This window comes from Ammospiza nelsoni, chromosome 6, assembly GCF_027579445.1.
Source record: "Ammospiza nelsoni isolate bAmmNel1 chromosome 6, bAmmNel1.pri, whole genome shotgun sequence".
NCBI lineage: Eukaryota > Metazoa > Chordata > Aves > Passeriformes > Passerellidae > Ammospiza > Ammospiza nelsoni.
In genome coordinates, this window is record NC_080638.1 from 11,900,132 (window position 1) to 11,920,890 (window position 20,759).

Genomic DNA, 20,759 nt, shown 5'->3' on the forward strand with positions numbered 1-20,759 from the left:
GCTGCACCACCCTAAAGAGAAGAGCCAAACAACACTGGACTGTGCAACTTGACTGCTCCTGTGAGCTGGGCTGGCTGCTGCCAAGCCAGGTCAGCTCAGCTCTGCTGAACCTGCAGCCAGTTTAGGGAAGGCTGTGCCAAGGGACCCAGGGGGAACAGGCAGGAAGGTGGAAAGATGAATTGCTTCCCCTGAAAATCCTAAGTGATATTCCAAGCTCTCACTAAAGGGTTAAATTAGCTGTAATCTCTTCTGGCCTTATTTGCTGCATTCAGACAAGCAGGACAGATAACCTCACCCCTCTGCATTCCAGTTTTCCCCCTGAGCAGAAAGATGGGTTTCACGTCAGCGAAGGAGCTGAAATTGTCCCATTTTTGGGGGTGTGTACCCTATTTCCTTTACATCTCAGTGTCATCTGTCCCTGCACCTGTGTGAGACATGCTGACTGTCACCTCTACTGCTGGGAGTGACGAGTTCTCTGAGGAAAAGGACACTCCTAGCCCTTGGTGGTGACCATCTGTGCCAGAACCTTCTTCCTCTTCATTCTTCTGCAAACCTTGGTCACTGTCATCATCATCATTATCATCATCTGCTGCATTGTCCTCAATCACTTCAACCCTCTCTCCAGCCTCGGGGTCCACATCAGTCTTAAACCACACAGCTTTGTAGCCATCATCTGCCACGTGCCTGTCTGTTTTGAGGATTGACTTCACTTCTTTCTCCTGTCCAGCCTCTTCTTCCTTTTCTTCCTCTTCCTCTTCCTCTTCCAAGATGACAGTGGAAGCTATGGAGCCCTTTGGGAGACTCTCTGTTTCCTCTGCACTGGAGAAGTGTGAGGCAAGTGCTGGCAGCTCTGGCACAGGACTCTCTGTCTGGACACTGCTGCTTTCTGACTCACGCTGCTTAGTGCTCACATATGGCTGTTCATCTTCCTGGTAATAGTTGTTCTGGTGACCCCCAGAGATTTCCTTGGAAAGCTACAGGAGGAGAGACAAATTGTGACTGCAGGGACAGGAAAAGAAATGGGAGGCAGGAGGGAAGGGGTGATTGCAGTGACTGAGCTCCTGCTCAAGAAAGTTCATCTTGGTTTGTAGTTAGACCTATTTGAAGCCAGGGAAAGCTGCAGATCCCTGGAAGAGACATTTTTTATTGGTTCCATTTCTGGAGTTTTCTCAGATAAGCTCTCCAGGAGGGCTGAGCACCAGCACCACACACGTGGTGGTTTGTACCCAGCCCATTCTGCAGTGGGATTTCCCTCACTCAGGGTGAAGGACTTTTGTTACCCACCTGAGCTATGTGTTCTGCACTCAGGCCTAGGCTCCTGGCAGCCCCAGCCTATGGCACAGACCAACAGCTGGTCAGACAAACTACACTCTAAACTTGCAGTGACCAACCTGCCAGAGACCTGAGAGGTCCAAAATTAAATACCCCAGGGGCAGACAAGTGTCTGAGCTCAGGCTTTGAGATTAGATATGAAGGGACTCTCCTCTCCTTTGACTATGGAGGATGAACTGTGGTTTATACCTCAGACAGGGGTTTTTCAGAGACCACCCCTGATGTGTGCCACTTTTACTCTAGATTTTGTGCTCCATGGAGCTGTGGTGCTCTCCTTACCATGTCTGCTAATCATCCACCACACAGCTCCTGTCTCAGAGGCAGAAGGAATAGCAGCAAACACCACCAAAGTGGTGCCACCTCTGCAGACTGTCTTGGGAGTGATTCACCACCTTCACACAAATGTGTGGTACTTGGGCACCAAGTACTTCAAAGCTTCCTCAGATCCCACTTCCTAATTCTTAGAAGTTCAGGTAGAAACAAGGCACTTACCTTTTCCTTCACCAGGTATTTGAAAGGTTTTCTGTGCCATCTACTGGATTTCCATATCAGCACTCCAAGGAAGACCAAGGCAATTAACAGCAGTGCTGCTAATGTGCCCCCCAAGACAGCCATGTCCTGAGCAGAGTACATCTTGTCAGAGGGGGTTACAGCTGTGAGGAAAACAAAGCAGTGTTACAAAGCCTAAAACTAGCAGGCAGCATTTTCCAACAAAACCCTTCACTGTGGGAGAAGCTCCAATCAATTTTTGAAAGGCAAGGAAGCATCCTGTGCTTCAGAATGTGACAATCATATATCTGATATCACAGAAAATCTTTTTTTGTTGTCCTAACAGCAGGGGGCTTCTTTCTTAATTACACAGAATATTGTCATTTCCAATAAATTCCATGAAGTGGAAATAGCAGCCATTTACAAGACAGTGACTTTTACCCTGTGATTTAACTAAGTTAATAAATACCTGACTGCATCAGGCAAGCTGATGCTACATGGAGTAGTTATTTAGTTCTTTGACTTTCCCACTTCACCCTTTTACACCAGAATGCAAAAATAAGGTTTGACTGTATGTCTGTGTGTGAAAATGCAAAGCCTCCTTTCATCTGGAACATCCTCTCCAATACAGATGAGCACATCAAAATAAGAAACAAAAACCAGCAAAAGCATTAGAAAGTCCTCAGGACAATAAAACCTTTCTTGCCCTTTTGTAGCTGTAGCAATATTGCCCAGTCTGCTCAGGAGCAGCTTCTGCTTCCAGCCACTGGTAAGTGTCAGATGTTTGTACAGAGATTGACACCAGAGTGGAAAGACAGTACCATTCTCAGCTTTGCTTGCTGGTGGTGGGATTCTTTAAATTTTCCAGTTTCATTTTGTATGTAAAGGACTCTCATTAATGATTACTGAAACAAGGTTTTGTTCTCCTGCTGATCTGTTTATTACAATGGAATTGGAGTATTCCTTCTGCATGTGATTCCGCCCTCAGTTTATCATTAACACCTTAGCAAGGATTTAGGACTTCAGGGAATTTTTGCTGCTTAGTCCTGTCTCCTGGGGAGCTGCAGCCCACAGAGAGTCTCAGAGCTGTGTAATTCTGCATATTCAACAGCACTATTGCTTGGTGTGGCTTAAGCAGCAAGGGCAAAATTTCAAAGTTGCTCTGAAGTGTTGGTGCATGCTTGGAGCATTTGTAACTCTGTGAGCTCACACATGGATTAGTTTTATGCTGGGCTGTGCCCTTAAATGGGGACTCAGTGGTTTTTAGCTATGATGCAGCACTGCCTTTAGGGAATCCAAACTTACACCCAGGAACCCACTTGTTTTTCCCACCCCACAATGGTGGTGATCAGAGGGTGAAGTGATAGAACTTCACTCACACATCAATGTGAAGAATCCAGTGGAGTGTGGGCATTGTCTGCCTATTCTGAGATAAAAAATTCATTGCAATTGGTTCAGCTTAACTCAGAGCATAAGAAGTTTCATGAACTGCAATCCTAATTTATTTATAAGACCAATGTAAGAGTCATTTCTCAGCAGTATGGAAGTGTGAGCTGTTTTCGCATTGACAAGGTTAAACAGTAGCCAGAGGGTTATCTATGAAGCCTCATGTCTCTCTTATTACTCATGGGCTGTTTCTCCTGTAAGACCATAAAATTCTGGTATAAAAGACCCTGACCTGAGTAGAAAAGCCTTGGCTCATGGGCAAGCCTGGCTTTGGGGTGTGCCAGCTGCCTTCTGTTCTGCCTCAGACAGGCAAGAACATTGCAGTTTTCTCTGTGTGGTTAAAAAGACATCCTGGGTTATTTCCCAGCATGAACCAATCCCAGTTTTAGATTTGGAACAACAAGAAAAGACACTCCAATATACAGCACCACTAAAGTCTCAGGAGGCTTTTCAAGGCATGTGGTGACTATGCTGTGAGAATGTTGTTGGGGTGTTTTCCCTCTTAAAGCCACCACAGAACCTCCTGTAGGGTTGGGGTTGGCCTAGCCCTGGCCCACAGACCTCAGAAGGTGACCCACCATGGCCAATTTGCCACAGAAATAGAAAAGACTCCCCAGAGTAAAAACCAGAGACCCTTCCCCCAGCCTACCTGTGGCAAGGATGACCTCCACCACAATTATGGTGCTTGCCTCCTGCAGGCTCAACACATCTTTTCCAACAGCCTATGGGAACATGGGAAAGAGATGGCTTAGGGACTTCCAGATCTCCAACTCACTCTCAAGATCTGTGGGGGGCCCTTTAAGGGAAAAGTACATTGTCCCTGTTGCCACCACAGCTGTTCACTGTGGCTGGACAGCCTGGTCACAGGGGAACAAGAGCTCTGAAGATTCCCTGCCCTGGGAGTGGATGAGCTGAACCATGTCCCTGCTCTGTGTTCAGCTCCAGCACAGTGCAGAGCACAGGTTCTGAGGCAGTGTGGGGCAGGAGCAGTAGGTGCTGGCACCTCTCTGTGCCTGCCTGTGAAACCTAGCAATGCTGGGGCCAGGCTGGTTCAGACAGCCCCACAGGACATGGCACAGTGCCAGGCAAGCCTTAGGCAGCCACGTGGACAAAGGGAACATCCAGCTTCTTACAAGTCTAAAGTTATTGACTGCTTCTTTGACCCAAGCAAAAAGAGGATTTGGATTCCCCCTTTCCACACTCCTGACAAAATACCCAAGAAAGGTGCCCTACCTGGATGGTCACAGTTCCTGGGGACTCCAGCACCTTGTTGGTCAGGATGAGCCCATCCCTGGTTGCGATGAAATCGGTGCTGTTTTTGAGGTAGTACTCGATGTTGGGGTTGACTTTCTGAAAGGCCAGAGAGAGAGTGGGTGATCAAACCAGCTGTGCCTCACATGCATCTTCCCAACAACCCCTAGGCAGGATCTGTCCAAAACACCTGAGGTACGAGCTGGTCTGGAGCGTAACAAATAAACCTGGGCTGAGCAGGTGAGAAAGGCTGAACTCAACTGCATTCACCCTGTTGCTCAGAGGCCAAGAACATATCACAAAAACATTAAAAAAAGTAAAAATCCCAAGTCTTAATCCCATTTGTGTTGGCAATTTTAGTACTTGCCCAAGCAGAACACGCCTATGCAAGTGATGTGTGTGGGACTGGCTTTGGAAGAGGGGAGTCCAGCAGCTTCTTCCCATGACATCACACCATAAGTGGTCCTGGTATCTGTGCAATTTCCAAGGGAATATAACATGGAACACTAGAGGACAACATGTGTTTGCGTCTCCACTCCTCCCCTCCCTCGTGTTTCCTGATCCTGCTTTAAGCCTGAAGCAGTGAGACAGAACACAGAGCAGTTTCTTACATCAGGGAAATCCTGATCCATTGCTGTTATCACCAGGGGGGTGGAAGGATCTCCATCTTGGTAGACGAAGCTTCTCTGGGGCAGCCCAACAAACACCGTCCCATTGTAGACCCCTTTCTCAAAGTAGGGTGGAAAGTTGCTTTTAGTAACGACCTTGATCTCCACAGTGGCTACAGAGTATTTCCTTACATTGCTGACCTGGGTGGCCTGGAAAGAGAGAGAGATATGCCAGACTTCTGCCCCGATGAAACATGAAAAGACAGGCTCAGTCTGAAGCCTTCATCAACTCAGCAGAATGTGCCCAGGGTGAATTTCCTTTGCTGTCACCACCCACACCTGAGGGGAAACTCTCAACTGCTGCAGGAGACTTGCTTTTGGGTTGGTGCAGGACCAACCAACAGGTCAAACACTGGGCCCTTCAAAAGAAAGGGAGTAACTGAGTTATTTTTGAGGTCACTGACTCCTGTCACAGCCAGGCTGCTGCTTCCTGGAAATCTAGCTGTGCTGGGTGGGTGGCTGTAATGTCATCACTTACCATAACTTGCAACAGAAAGGAATCTGGGGAAGTCACTATTTTGTTCATGGTTAGATTCCCTGTGTCTGCATCCACTAAGAACACTTCATTTGTATTCCCTAGAGAAAATGCAAAGACAATTCAACCATCAGATTCCTTCATAAAGTGACCTGGAGCTCACAGACTCATTCTTCCACATCTTAGTAAAAACATCCTCAAGGAATTTTCCTTGGGTAAATACCATTTACCCAAGTTAAAATGCTGTTTTCCTTGCCTGCCTGGCTGCTCCAAAGACTGGGAGTGATGGCCAGGGATGCAGAGGGACACATTAGATATGTGTGAACCCAATTAAATGAGGCAGAACAACAAAGCTTTGCATTTCCAGTAGCTAGGCCCACAGACTGTCTGTCTAAAGTATGATAAATGCCCAGAGCCTCTGGTGCAATTTGAGGACTGAAAATCTCCATCCAGTTCCCAGTCTGCTCTGGGAATGCTTATTTCTCTCTACTGGTTACAAAGGGAGTCTAGACACAAACCTTGGATTTATGTACAGGTAGAAAGCAGATTCCTACATCTGTGTGGGAATCATAAAAGTACCTATGTTGGATACATGTTGTAAGATAAGCAGAATTTTTAGTTCTCTTCCTCACCCTGAGACACTGTGGGCTCTCTGTTGACAGGGATCTGATTCACTGACTGTGGGGAGGGAGGCCACGCTCCATCCAAATGCCAGTGGAATTTAATGTTCTTTTAATGTTCTTTAATACATTTGGCACTAGGAGGATATTCACAACTGTGCTGCCATAAGGTATAATAGGTAAAAGGGAGAGGAACTTCATTTGACCAATATGACCTTTGCCTTGATTCTTTTGGAATCAAGACTAAAACAGGGCAGATGACAATGTGACAATGTGCTCGGGAATAAAAACATAATTCTGGGCAATGAATAGAAATTAGGCTCATAATGTGGGAATTTTAGGTACAGCTCAAAGACTGTAATAAAAGTAGCATGAGAGTAGCATGACCAGATTGACAAAATGACAGCTAAAAGCTTAAACATAAAACATGTCTCATCTCACAAAAAAACAAAATCTTTTTGAAACAGATTTCATTGAGATTGATTTGTGGGACTGTAATTCTTTTTTTCCTTCCTCTCTGTAGAGTCTGTTTCTTCTATTTATCAACAGCGTTCTGTGGCTCTAGTTATATTTCTGTGGCAGAAAGAGAGGGGCAAATCCCAGGCCCTCTCTCTTGGCAGGTACCACAGGAGACATGAGCAATGTTCCTTGTGGAAGGTGACAAGGTCTACTCACCCCCAACAATCCTGTACACGATCCTGTCGCTGATGGTGTAGTCAGGGTCGACAGCATAGATGGGTCCTGGCTCCAGGAGGAGCGGGTCTGTCTGCAACAGCAAGGCAAACATTCACACACCACAAGGACCAGATAGCAACTGGAGCTCTCCCAGCCCAGAGCAGATCCCATGGCTCTGCCTGGACAGAATGGGATTTATTGCTGGGAGGTGTCTGTGACAGGGTGGAGGTGAGACAGCCTTGAGCTGGTGTTCCAGCTCTTGCCTCTCCTCTGCTGTAGGAGCAGAGACAAGCAGTGCTGCTTGGGATGGGGGATGATGAAGGCTTCCTGTCCTGCTGAATCATCTGCATTATACTGGAGACCAGCACAGGTTCATGGAAATGGTTCAGGGGCACTGTCTGAGCCCTCCTGCTCACCGACATCTCGGAGATGTTCACTCTGCCGGAGTAGGGGCTGCTGATGCAGACGCTGCTGTCGTTGTGGAGTTGGGTGCAGGGCAGGAACCAGGGTGCCCGGGTGTCACTCTGCTTGATGGTGATGGTTATTGTTGCAGTGGCCGTGTTGGTTCCGTTGGGCTCAGGGCTGGTCACAGGCCTGTCCTGCCCCCAAGGCAAAGCACACTCGTGAGACACAAGTTTCACCGCCACAACAAGGGGCCATCTGCCAAAAGCAGTGGACTGGGGCCCTTTAGCTTTTGTCACTCCATTCTGTTTAATTAGAAATTTATGTGAGAGTAACTAAAGGAGTAGGTTATCTTGTTCTGCTGACAAAAGTGGGTTATGTTGTTCTGCTGACTGCAGGTCTGTCACTGGAACTATGGAGAGGGAAAGACTTCTCCAAATGCACCCCCCTCCAGTCTCCACCCTCTCTGCTGTTATCCCAGAGATGTCCCATCCAGACTCCTCCTTCAGGTAAGAGGGACCTTGCAAACAAGGCATTCTGTTCTTCCCAAGCCACTTACCCTTGCATACAAGAGCAACGTTGTCGAATTAAATTTGTCATAGTCCAATGCTGTTTGTAAATAAATTTCCGGGTTATTAACTCCTCTTATGGCAAAATAACCGTCTGTGTTCTGGCAAGGGAAAAGGAAAAATCCTATAGCAGACTCAATTACAGACACGTTCCAAATCCTGCTCATTGCTGTCTTTGTCATCCCAACTGGACCTTTAATCCTGGGGACCTGGATAAGGGGCACTGTAGGAATGTCTGATCTACTTAATTTTTGGCACTGCACTCTGGAGTTGCCTGGATTGTCAGAAAGGTTTGTTCTCATGAATTTCCTCTCACAGAACACCTGCTTTGACTGCCCACCTGCTCAGCAGCTTCTGGATTAAATCTATCACCTCATTTATTTCCTATATTTAGCAAGTTGCCAACAATCCTTGGTTTTAGGTCCCTAATAGCCAACAATCTCACTTCCATGCACAAAAAAGGTCAAAGATGGCTCTTTGAGAGCTGGCAGGATCACCTGCCTTAGCCTAATAGAGCTGGACTGAAAGAAACTGTAAAGCTGAGTTGAAGTGTCATGCATTGCATTTTACTCTATAATCTTCTGCACTTGCTTTGGTTCTCCTTTAATCTTATGCCTCTGAATTTCTAAATCCCTCTGAATTTACACCAATGTGAATGCAAAGTCTGATCCCAGAGCTGAAAAACTGGCGGTTTCTGTTCACAGAAACTTAAATTCCCTGGGGATATAGAGGTAACAGAAGCATGGTCTGCTCTCTCCACAACACTTTTCAAAAATGCAAACATACATTTGGTTTTTCTCTTGAATTTTCTCTTGATTTTAGTTTACAGTCAGCCCTTGCTCTGCAGGCTGGCATTGGTTTAACTGTGTGCACAATGCATTTCCTGTGCTGCTGTTAGCAGCTAGGGCAAGGACTGCTTTCCCCATCAGACTCAGTGCAATTCTGAGCTCCCTGAGGTACAAAGGTCTCTTGATATGTTTACAGATCATGCCAACAAGACTTCCCTGAATCATTACAGCTCTGAACATCCTAGATGAAAGTTTAATCTGTACAGTGCATTAAAAGTGTGAGCCATAAAAGAATTCAATACCTGCAACATTGATGGCTCTGTTCTGCTAACCAAATCAATGTTTGAGTTTTGTAAAGGTTGAGTGAGTTAAATGTAGTGACCTTCTCCTCAAAGCTGGGGCTTTTCTTCAGAGCTACTGTTTGTCCCCAGAGCTGCTCACCTGCGCTGTAGTGGTGAGTTCATAGTAGATGGTGTCCAGGTCAGCATCAGCAGCAGTTACTTCTTCACGGGCTACAATGACTGTGTCCACTTCTGTATCCTGAAAAAAAAACATTGTTGTAGTTATTGTTTGTGTGAAATGGATTGAAGTCCTCTCCCTGCTGACCCTTCCTCAGTCCCACAGCATTCAATGAGCAGTGCTCTCTTCCCTTCCCAAAAGCTCTTACCTCTGGGATTTGCCTGGTGACATTTGGCTGTGGAAACATGGGGGAGTTGTCGTTCTCGTTCAGAATGGTGACTAGCATTTGCAAGGAATCGCTCTGCAGAATGGGCAAATCAAAGAATCAAAGACAAAAATAGACTGTTGGGGCTGATCCTGCTTTGCAGAGTGACCAGAGGGGATGGTGTAAGGATGGGGCCAGATGGGGCTGGGATTTGCAGCCAACCCACATCCTTGGGCAGGATTGTGGGCTTGCTGCCACCTCCTCCCCACTGGCAGAGCCTTGGTGCCCTCTGTGGCTCTGAGAACAGTGTGTCTGCCCACAAAGAGAAGGACATCTGCCCATCCCAGTGTGAGGATTAGGAAGAGCAGAGGGAAGCAGGTGCTGCCTGCAGTGCCTTGTCCCAGGACTCAGCCATGGGAGAGCACTCACCTGGCCAGTAGGGTCCTGGCAGGTCAGGGACAGCAGCAGCAGGGGGTCTTCCTGCATGAAAAACAAATCCCCTCACTGTAGAAACAGCCCAAGAGTACAACCTCTGGCTAAAGAAAATGAGCCAAATTTATCCTTTGCTGAATCAGAAATGCTGCTGTGCTTTATCTTATTTTCTCCTTTCTTTCCTTAATGCTGGGATCTTGTTTATGATGATATCAAAGCAGCCCCATCTGCCAGGCACACTCCCTTCAATTCCTGTAAGATGTTGGCAGAGCTAATCTACCATTCTCTCTCACCTCAGGTGAATTCAAACAGATTTCTTTTAAAATTGAATAAATCAGAAACATTCTATGCGGCAAGTACCTGCAGGGTGTTAACTCAGGTTGTTGCTCTTCACTCAAGTAAAAGTGGGTTTTTATATTGAAAGGGAACTTAAGGATGCCTGTGGCTGTATACAGAGCACTCCAGGGAGCTAAAATAAGGTAGTAGTCACCTAAGTGTACACAATGACCTTTTATACTGCCTTTCTGCTTCACACAAGATGACAGAATCCCAGAATGATTTGGGTTGGAAAGGAACTTAAAGCTCATCTCATTCCAACCCCTTCCATGGGCAGGGACACCTTTCACTAGCCCAGGCTTCTCCAAGCCCCATCTAGCCTGGCCTCGGACACTTCCAGGGATGGAACAGCCACAGCTTCTCTGGGAAACCTGTGCCTGGTCCTCAGCCCCCTTACAGGCAAGAATTTCTTCCCAGTATTGCATCTAACCCTGCACTCTGGCAGTTTGAAGTCAGTCCCCTTTATCCTGTCATTCTAGGCCCTTTAAAATGGTCTCTATCTTTTTTGTAGGCTCCCAAATTCACACAACTGAAATAACTTATTTCCTCTAGAAGTAGGTTAAGAATCCCTGGAAGCCCAAGACTCCAGACTGAAACTCATTGCATCCCAGCATTATCTATCCCACCCTTACAGCCTGCCAGCTGAAGGCTTACCTCATAGTCCACACACTTTGTCAGCTGCAGCTCAGAACCCTCAATGGTGAAGAATTGGCCATCAGGGTAACTGGGATCAATTGTTAGGGTGAAACCTGGCTGCACGTGGATGGCAGCCACCACAAGAGGACACTTATTTTCAGGAACACTTGGGTTGCTGTTATTGACAGAACATCCTGGAAAAACACACAAATAAGATGCAAAATTGCCCAAGGATTCACATTGTGATGGAGCTGGGTGAGAGCTGTGGTCACAAGCTGTAGAGCAAAGGGGTCTTGCAGCGTAGCAACCTCCCACCTGTAACAGGGCCACCCCCTCCCATGGGAGACATTCCTCAAAGAAATGTGAAAGAGCTTACCTGGCTCCTGTGCCGGAATCTGCGCCAAGAGGGGCAGCAGGAAGAGTGCAGACATGAGAAGCCACTGAGGAACAGCCATGGTGAGCTGCCAGTTGCTGAAAAATCCCTTTTCCCAGCTAAGCTGATCTCCCTGTTCTGCCCTGTGCCCTTGTTTGTGTTCACTACTTTATGGCACCAAGAAACACCAGCTGGCTGTGGATTGCTGTGGTTCAACCTTTGCCTTTTTGCCCCATTGGATGACTTATTGAAGGATTTACCAGTCATGGAACACGATGACACATAAATCCTTGCTGCTTCTTTTTTCTCTGGATCTTTCCTATCCTAAACTCTGTGTGGCAACAAGGATATATTTGAAGCAGTTCAGAACACAGAGCCAAGCCCTTGCCCAGCTGAGCATGCAGGACAAGGGCTGGTACTTGGGAAACTGCCTCTTTACTCCAGTCTCTCCCACAGAAAAGGGGGAACATTTGGTTTCTGATGTGCCAGAGGTGGGATCTGTATTCCACAAGGTGAGCAAGTGGATCCCAGCAGTGACAAAGGCTCACCTGCAGTCCAGGGAATGCCCAGCAAGTTTGTAGGGAAAACAGATCTCCTTTTACTGGTGGCTGCTCCTTGTAGAGATGCTTCCCAGAATCTACTTCCAGGACATTCCACACCAGGAGATCTTCAACTATTTGAATCTCAGCAGCTTCCTGAAGTTTTCAGGGAACCTCTGCTCTCACTGATCTTTTAAAATTCATTCTGATTTCAGGAAGTTCTCAAATGCTGTGCCTCAGCCAGGTGGTTATTAGCAGCTTACTGAAATCCAGGCTGTCAACACCTTCTAAAAGTATTCCAAAGGGAATATTTCCTAGCAGAGACTTCCTATGGACTAAAATGAACAACTGCCAAGGCTTGTTCAGGTCCTCAGTAAGGGAATGGTGCTTAGGTGTGCATTTGAGTCAGAACAGCTCCTTTTGCAGGTGTCAGGTCCATCACAGATACTGAAAAGTGCTGGAGCAGGATGGGTTGGGCATGCCTGCACAGCACAGCACAGGATTGCAGCTGAAGATCCTTATTTTAGAGCTGCTCTCCAAAATCCATTGGTTTTACAGGAAAGCTGGTGCGGCTGCTCCATCAAAGGGGAGCAATCTGCCTGTGTGGCAGAGGGACAGTACATGAACTTCATTAAGTGATGGGAACAAATTACTCCTCGTGGAGCTTTGTCTTCAGTGGCTGTGACAAAATGGGCCATCAAGTCCAGGGGCAGAATGGAGAGAAAATAACCTTTACAGTGAGTATCTCTGTTGTGTAGCTCTCAGAACATTTCTTTGCCATAAGGCCTAACATCTGGCTTTGTTCCTGCTACATGGAGCCCTGATTCTGACCTCTGTGCACAGCGGCACTGTAGGCACTCCCCAGTCCCAGCCATGTGTCCCATCATGCTTCATGCGGGGAATCCTGGCAAAATGGTCCTCCCCTGCATTCCTAATAATCCAAGACCTTGTAATGGAACCATCCTTATTCCAGTTTCCCAAAGAGCAGCCAAGGCACAGGCACAGCTAACCGTTTTTATTTGGGAACAGCAGCAGGCAGCCAGATGCCAACACAGAGTGGAAGGGATGTGCTTCACCCAGGCTCCATCTACTGACAGCAGTACACACCCACATGCATTTCACTTGGATAATCTCAAAGGTTTCATTGGTTTTTGACTGCTTTACAGGATTACTTTTATTTATTTGCCTATCTCAAGAATCGTTCCTAAGCAAGAGCTTCCCTGTTTATTTTCAAGGCCATACATGTGCAAAGCTGTCTCCTTGGCTGTTTCTTTCTTTTAACCTTCATTCAGAATCATCTGTATCTTCCTTCATGTCTGCAACCAGCTGCTTAGAGAAGGGACAAATGTACTGGCTGGTAATGGCAGCAGCCTCCCTGGCATCTCTGTCCGAGCGGCTGTGGAAAGGGAAAAATCAGGGACAAAAAAAGAAAAAGGAAAAAAAAAAAAAAAAAAGAAAAAAAAAGAAAAAAAATTATTTCTGGAAGCATGAACTACAGGAAGTGTGACGAGGCCACCTTGTGACATTCCAGGATGACTCCAAAGAGCAGGTCATGGTCCCCATAGAGGGATCATGGCTCCCTGCTGCCAGGCCCTCTATAAATGCACAGTGGTGTTTCTCCTCCATTATGGCACAAGAGGTACTAAGGACCAGTTTATTCCTCCTAATTACAGTGATTTAAGAGTGAGATGTCTAAGGGAAAGCTGTTGGGCATTAGGAAAAGGCAATGTCCAGGTGCTGGGACAACCCATCCTGAGGTGTGTGTTCCAATCAGCAGCTGAAACCAGACCGTGCAGCAAAGGCTTTCTTTCAATTTTAACCATTATATCACATTTCCTAATGAGATGAATAATTGCTTCAATCCAGAATGACAACTCTTAGGAAATTAATAAGAAAAGATATTATTTTACTTCCCTGGGTTTTACTATTTTTTTTCTATGGCTGTTCATAAAAGCCTTTTGGCTTCAGTATTGTGGGGCTCAGAGTCACAGAGGTGACCAATCCCTCCCACCTACCTGGTGTTCAGAAAGCTCTGGTACAACCAGAGAAAGCAAAGTTCCTCAGGTTTGTTTACTCCCTCTCTCCCCTGCATGTCTGTGTTGGCTGGGCCAGGAGAGCTGGTTTAGATAAAGAAAATTAGTAATAATTAAAAACCCCAAACCACCAATTATGTAACACCACCACTGCAGAGCAGCACTTGCAGCTTGTGTTGTGTCTGCTGCTGTGCTCACAGACATGGCCTCAGTGGGGGCTGCTGGCCCAGTGTGGCAGTGAGAGCCTGGGTGGGGACTGGGACACCAGAGGTTCCCTCTCACCTGCGCTTGCGGCCCATGAGGTTTTGGATGAATTTCTGAACCTGGGCGTTGCCTCTCATCTTGCTGTACTCACTGGTGAACAGCCCATCCGAGTGCCTCAGGGACCTGTGTGGGGACAACATGGGACAGCAGCTGCACCTCCCAGCCACGTGGGACTCCCCATGAGGCACAGCCCTCCTCCCACCACTACAGGGCCCTGTACTCCTCCCCTTCCCCTCTTCATCCTGGGCAGCCAGGGCTAGCTCTGCAGCTGGACAGCTCAGCTCCATGGGCAGCCCCTCAGGGCAGGGATCCCACATCGTCCTGGAGACTTCCCTGCCCCAGGAGGGTGGGTGTGGCTGGTGCTCACCTGTCCTTGAGGCCCACCAGGTGCTTGACCAGCTGCTGCACGTAGGCGTTGCCGTTCATCTTGCTGAGCTCGCTGTGGAAGAGCCCGTCTGCGTGGCGCTCCACCCTATGTGTTGGAACAGGGAAAAGGGGGGTCAAAAGGTTTAAAATGGTTTAAAAACACACAAGAACAGGCAAGAACAGGCATTAAACACTGCTGCCTCAAGGCATGAGAGTCCCAAACACAGATGGGCAAGAATTCGTACCACTTTGGCAAAGTTTCACAAAAAAAGGGGAAAAAAAGGGAGGTTTAAAAATACCTTTGTTAAACATCACAAAGGAAAACAACCTGTTCTTGCTTTTACTGATGTAATCACCTTGCCACAAGGATGTGGGGATGTGGTGTTATTGATGATTCAGCACAAAAGAGTGGGACAAGAGGCTGAAGAAGTAATAAACAAATACCCAGAGACACAAAGCTCAAGAGCACTTAGGAAAGAGCAGCAAAGACCAGCCCTTGCAGGTGACTCCCTTGGTGAACTTGGTGAATTTACAGGGTTGACTATTTCTGGTTATGTTTTCATGGGACCAGGCTGTTGGAAACAGAAAATCTCATCTTTATCAGGCTATGTAAGTGCACAGGAGAAAAACAGACTCAAAAGTGTCCTTGTAACTGTGTTTTGTGGTCACAAATTTTCTTCTGAATTAAATAAAATTAACTTTCCCATCCTTAAGCAAGAAAAACATTTACAGTATTTGCACTCATTTAACTAAATCTGTTTAGGGGAGAAGAAGATCCACAAGCAAGCAGAAGCAAGTTCAAGAAGGCAGCTAAAAGGCTGGGTTTTCAGCTAGCAGGCTCTTTGAACAAAAACCATGAGAAAAAGAAAGCAGAGTCCCAAGAAAGGCTTACCTCTCCCAGGATGGCAGAGATGCTGAGAAGTGGGACAGGACAATCATGGGAATAATTACTTGCCACAGAGTTGTCATCATGGAAACCATGTTCTCTCCTGAAATAAAGCATGAAGTTTTGTGAGCAGCAGGACAAGTGGCCTTGGTGTGTGTCTGGTGCAGTTCACATGCCTCACAGAGACAGGGCTGTGGAAGAACCACCACTGTAACTAAATAAAGCAGGAATTCCTGCCAGCAGAGATAAACACCTGGAGACATCTGCAAGGGGCCTTCAGACAAAAAAAATCACATATGATAAATAAAATTCATTCACATATAGAGGAAGGGCTCATGTGTGTGCCCATATCCACCTATCCTCTAACCTTTCAAGAAGGTAAAATGAAATAACACAGATTTGCAGTCACAGCAGGACCTCCTGTTTTGTTTTCTCACTGAAATAAAAAGAAAAGTACATTTTGTTCATCACAAGCCATGGCATGTTTCTCCCCTTTATGCCCAGATTGTTTCCCCTTTTATTCCCAGGTGCTCACCCTTCCTCAAGGATCACGCAGCAGCTCTACCTGTAATTTATAATACACTCCTCTCTCTTTTACCTTCTTCCTGCAAAGAAACAAACCTTCATCACTGTCCTGCAGTCTCTCAAGATGGCACTTGCTAACGCCAAATCAAATCCTCCCACTTGGTTTTTACTTTATTCTGAAGCTAAACAGTACAAAGAACATGAAAGAGAATGTCCAAGAATTCAGAATATTTTCTAGCCCTCCCTTCTGGGACTGTTTGCTGCTCTGGAGGTGCTGCAAGATGAGAAGAGGCACAAGGAGAAAGGACAAGAGTGAGGGATTTGTACAGAAATTTATTCACTGTAAACCACAGGGCAAATATTTCATGGGGACTGCAAAGCAAACATATGAGAGGATGAAGGAACCATAAGCTTAATCTCACACACACTTTGAGCTTTAGTGTTGTGTTTTCCTGCCTGATCCAGCTTTGAGGGGGTGGAATAGTAAAGCAAGAGGGACATTTCAAAGATCAGCATCTTACTGGAATCCAAACAAGGCAGACTCCACAGTCCTGGGATGCAGGAGGAGGTGAAAACAGCCACCAAAACCACAGCATCCTTGGGCAAGGGGCACCTGAATCCTGAGCCTGTCCTTCTATCTGCCCAACAGCTGTTACACAATCCCTTGACCCCAAGATCTCACCTCAGCATTTGGCCTCTCATGGGCTTGCATTTCTCTGGGACACCATATTTAAGAGACCATTTAAAACCCCATTCCTGGCTCCAGAGTCTCCCCTCTCTTCATAACCTTTCTAGCTGCTAATCTGGTGATCCACTTCTCTTTTCTCTTTCTGGATGTAATTTTGTGTCCCCTGGGTAGACCATTTGCTTGCTGAAGTTCCCAAGAACAGTGATAGCTATTGGGGAACTTTTCCTTCCTATCAATAATGATTTTTAAAATTAGTCACACCCCAAGAAGCAGGTAGATCTCCAGTGTCATCACTGAAGGGCTGTTTAACCTTAGCAGGACACTTCCAAGCTTTTAATTTCCTCCCCACTGATGCTGGTTTTAAATGACTGCAAACTCTTTGGCCAGCTGGGACCTTTAGCTGAAAGAACTACACCCTGAGCCAGGCTGGGAGCCCTGAGGAGGGAAACCCCCATATTCCAGCACTGCTGTTCAGGACATGGATGGCCTCATGGCAATGGCTCAGTGAGGCATCACAGAGGTCTGAAATGCACCCAAAAGTGAGAGAGAAGGGAAGGCAGCCCATGCAGCACACTCACCCCAGCAGGACTCACCAACCTGGGTTGCTCTGGGCTCACAGCTGATGCTCCACTGCCTGCTCCTCTTGGGGACCTCTATAAATCTGCAGCCTTATCAGAAACAATTATTTGAGTAAAGATATGGATATGAGCAATCATGATTAACAGCAAATAATGCAGTGGGGTTGGAATGTCCCTTTAATTACCTGATCAGGTCATTCACAGCAATTTGATGGAATATTTCTGCTGATGGATAATAATTCCTGCTTCTGCCTATAATGACATTTGTTGGGCAAACATCCTTGTACCAATTGATTCGCTATGATTGTCATCATTATTTCCTGGCTTTAATTACCTCTTGATAGGAGCCTAATCTTCTCTTCTTGTAATTTCATCCTGGCTTGGGCTGTTTGCAATTGCCAGGATCTGTCAGGGAGTCCCTGTGTGCAGCAGTGATTTGGCTGAACAAAGTGTCACTTTTTTAGGGCAATTGCCTGATCAGTAGGATCAGGGCTCACTTTTCCATGAGGGGACAACACCTTTTGAACTGTGGTTTCAACTGGGAAAGGTCTGTCAGTACAAATTCTGTCACAGCATCTAAAAAGCCAGCATACTTACACATGTATGGAAAACGTCCTGAATATATTTCCTGCCATTGCTGGGGTTTGGCTGGTCTCAAATACTGCAGCTAAAGGTGACTCAGAAATAGAGGAAGAAAATAAGATTACCCTTTCTCTCTTCTTTGTATGGTATAAAGTAGCTTGGAAGGAATAAGGAATAATAATAATAAAAAAAAAAATTAATCTTCCAACTGGAGAAATGGGAGCTGTATTACACTTCTTATCTACTTATCTTTTTCCTTGGAAAAGCAAAGGGTGTCCTCATGACTAGAGGACTGGGAGGGACAGGATTTTCCTCATTTTCTTTCCCTTGGAAGAATGCCCCAGGACCTGATGAGCAGAACCTCTGGCTTGTGAGTGCAGGCTGCAGCCAGAGCCCTGCAGCAGGGACAGGGGAAACAGCAGGGTCACTCCAGGTCCCATTCCAGGCCTGGAGCATCAAGACATGCCATGGTCAGCACTAGGACAGGGGAGCCCATTTCCTCCTCTGGGACCTGCTCTGGTCCAGGCGTTTCCCAGCCACTTTCCTCTCCTCTCTGAACCTGCACTCTCCAGCTGCAGCCTTCTGCCTCTGCTTCTGCCTGCAGTGGTGCTGGCAGCTTCAGGTTTATAAATGAGGCTGGACAAGATGCTGGAGGTAAAAATCACTAATGTGATTTTCCTTCCTTTGCAAACAACCTCAGTGGGTCTGAAATGCCTCCAAGCTCTGGGGAAACTCAGTTTGCCACGAGAGGACAGAGAAGAAGTTGGAATAACAAAGTGGCCCCACGATGGCAGTAGAGGGTGTATGACAGGACACTGAAAGGTTCTGGGGACTGGAAGAACATGAAATAAGTAACCTGATTAACTGTTTTGCAACAAAAAATGGGGTTTGCCTCCAGCAGCAGGGGCAGAGTGAAAAGGTGATGGCGTAGAAAATGGTGTGGCTATGCCCAGCACTGCTGCAACTTAATGCAGGTGACAAATGTGGGCTCGAGCTCCAGGGCAGCTCTGAAAGCCCCGATGAGGAAATTCAGGGCCATGAAGAGAGCTCAAAAGCATTTTCAAGTGGAAATTTATAACTGAATAAACCAGAGCCCAAACCAATTTTTCAGTCCTGAAACAACATTTGATTCTCTTTAACCAGAATTTACATCAAACTCTCATCAGGAGACATTATGGAAATAGGAGTAATAAAGAATCCTGCCTAACAATATCTGTTGAAAGGAGCTTTGTGAATTTGCACCTTGATTCTCCATTTGTGTGAACACTCCAAGTCCCAGCAGGAGAGTGGAGATTCCCCTTGCCTGCATCCAGCAGGCACAAAGCAGGATTAAATCACCCATTTAGATGAAATCTATAACCCATTATCTATGTGCAGCATCACTGCAGAGAAAAGCTTTCAGCTATTTTCCAGCCATAAGAATGACAGAGGAAATGAGTGGCCTCACCTGATCCCTGCTGCTGTACCACTGCCACGCCTGCAGGTGTGGGAAATCTGGGCTGGACTGATCCCAGCCCCTGGCTGCCCTGACTGACCTGTCCATGGCACAGGAATTTTAGCAAAGTGCCACAAACAGGTGACACTGAGCAGTGCTGAGGCTGTGCACACACACTCCTTAAAGACAGCAGGGAGAAATGCCCCAAGACAAGATGGAGAAGGGATCTGTGAGCTTTGGGGCCATCCCTGAGCTGTCCTGGGGACGCTGCCAGGTATAAAGCCATCAGGATCTTTGTGCAGTCACTTGTGCTTAGGCTTGACACCGACTGACATGCCCAGCATGGAGAGGCCTGTGATGGGATGCATTAAGTAAATCCAGTTGCCATGGGTGCCAGGGCTATTCCCAGTAGCCACGCTGATGCCTGGGACACCCTCGTGCCAACAGAGAGCAAAGATTATGAAACACAGGGACCACCCCCCTTCAATACCCAGGCTCTCGTTACTGCTCTGTCTCAAAGGCATCAGAGCTGAGAATGGAACTGTGGAAGGTCTTTCTCCTCCTCTTTACAGTGGGAGGGGTCACCAAACCAGCAGTGTGAAAGGCAGCATCTTAGAGCCATGTTAAATGCTTTAGCCCCAAATCTGACAATATTTGAGGGAACATGTGAGCCTGGCCTTTTTTTGATGTTGGAGGTAAATACAAGAAACTGCATTTCAGAAAAGAGAGGATTTCATCACAGAGCTATCCTAGCCCATAGCACAGGGAGGATGCAGGCAGACTCTCCAAAATCAGCACTCAGAGCTCTGGGAGTGGGGGGTAATTATGAGTTGTGAAGGGGAGAAATTCCCATTCAAAGTAATTGATGCAGGAGATCAGAAAATGTTTTTCTCTGGGGAAGAAGTGTGGATGCATTCAGAGGCCTCCTCTAGAGAGCATTAAGAACAGGCTGGAAAAATACTGCTATAGTCAAGCGGACATAGTTGCTCCTGCCTTGGAGAAGGAAAGCCCATCCAGCCTTTGGGGTTGCTGTTTATTCAGGGCAATCCTTACAAAGTTTGCCCAATCCTTGCCAGCCTGTCCAGAACCCATGACCCCAGGATCTGCTGGAGCTTCTCTTTTTCCTAGAGACACCTTGACCGGCCAAAACACATCCCAAAATCTTACAGCCATGCTTTACACCCTGGCTTTGGGATGGTAAAATGCACAAGGGTTAAGCCAGGCCAAGAAGGCTGTGGAAGGACCATGTCATGACCCACTCGTGTCCAGCAATGGTGTCCCAAGTCCTGATGGAACTGTCCAGGTGCAGCTGACCTTTGGGGAGCCCAGCACAGGCTGTGCCCCATGCAATGGCAGCACCAGCCCATGGCAGGGGAGTTTATTGAGGTCAGATGGTACTAGGAACTGCATGGCTAAATCCTTCCTACGTAAAATACCCTTTAATCAGCTTACAGGGTGTTCAAGAACTTCTACCTCCCCCATTCCTTTTTTCCCCTTCCTGTGTCTGTGTCAGGCCATGTGGGCAGTGGGGATTGGCTCTGTGTGTTTGCAGGTAAGCCTGGCCCACGCCACTGCGATGACGGCGATGCTGCTCCAGCTGGGAGCAGACTGGAGGCGATTCCTTGCATCACTCCCTGGTCTGTAAGAGAAAGGGCCCTAATTGGAATAAAGGGATTGGAGGATTTAGCCTTCTAAATGCTCCTTTCT

The 20,759-nt window shown here is 46.9% G+C and overlaps 1 protein-coding gene across 1 annotated transcript; it reads right to left on the reverse strand.

Annotated features, from left to right (window-relative positions):
* Positions 1–395: 395 nt before the first annotated feature.
* On the reverse strand, positions 396–11,293 carry CDHR5 (cadherin related family member 5). The gene is made up of 14 exons (XM_059473924.1): positions 11,160–11,293; positions 10,802–10,977; positions 9,809–9,859; positions 9,383–9,475; positions 9,157–9,255; positions 7,918–8,028; positions 7,373–7,555; positions 6,957–7,047; positions 5,665–5,762; positions 5,130–5,336; positions 4,501–4,617; positions 3,917–3,989; positions 1,825–1,985; positions 396–974 (listed from the first exon to the last, which is right to left on the reverse strand). The coding sequence occupies exons 1-14, from the start codon at positions 11,236–11,238 to the stop codon at positions 396–398; spliced, it is 2,118 nt and encodes a 705-aa protein (XP_059329907.1). The 5' UTR covers positions 11,239–11,293.
* Positions 11,294–20,759: the final 9,466 nt, after the last annotated feature.

What these genes read in the sequence shown, in the direction of transcription:
- CDHR5 (XM_059473924.1), bottom strand. Translation starts at nt 11,238, where the DNA reads ATGGCTGTTCCTCAGTGGCTTCTCATGTCTGCACTCTTCCTGCTGCCC. An exon ending in CAAAGTGTGTGGACTATGAG is followed by an intron (nt 9,860 to 10,801) that starts GTAAGCCTTCAG and finishes TTTTTCATGCAG; the next exon opens with GAAGACCCCCTGCTGCTGCT. An exon ending in AATACCTGGTGAAGGAAAAG is followed by an intron (nt 975 to 1,824) that starts GTAAGTGCCTTG and finishes CTCCTCCTGTAG; the next exon opens with CTTTCCAAGGAAATCTCTGG.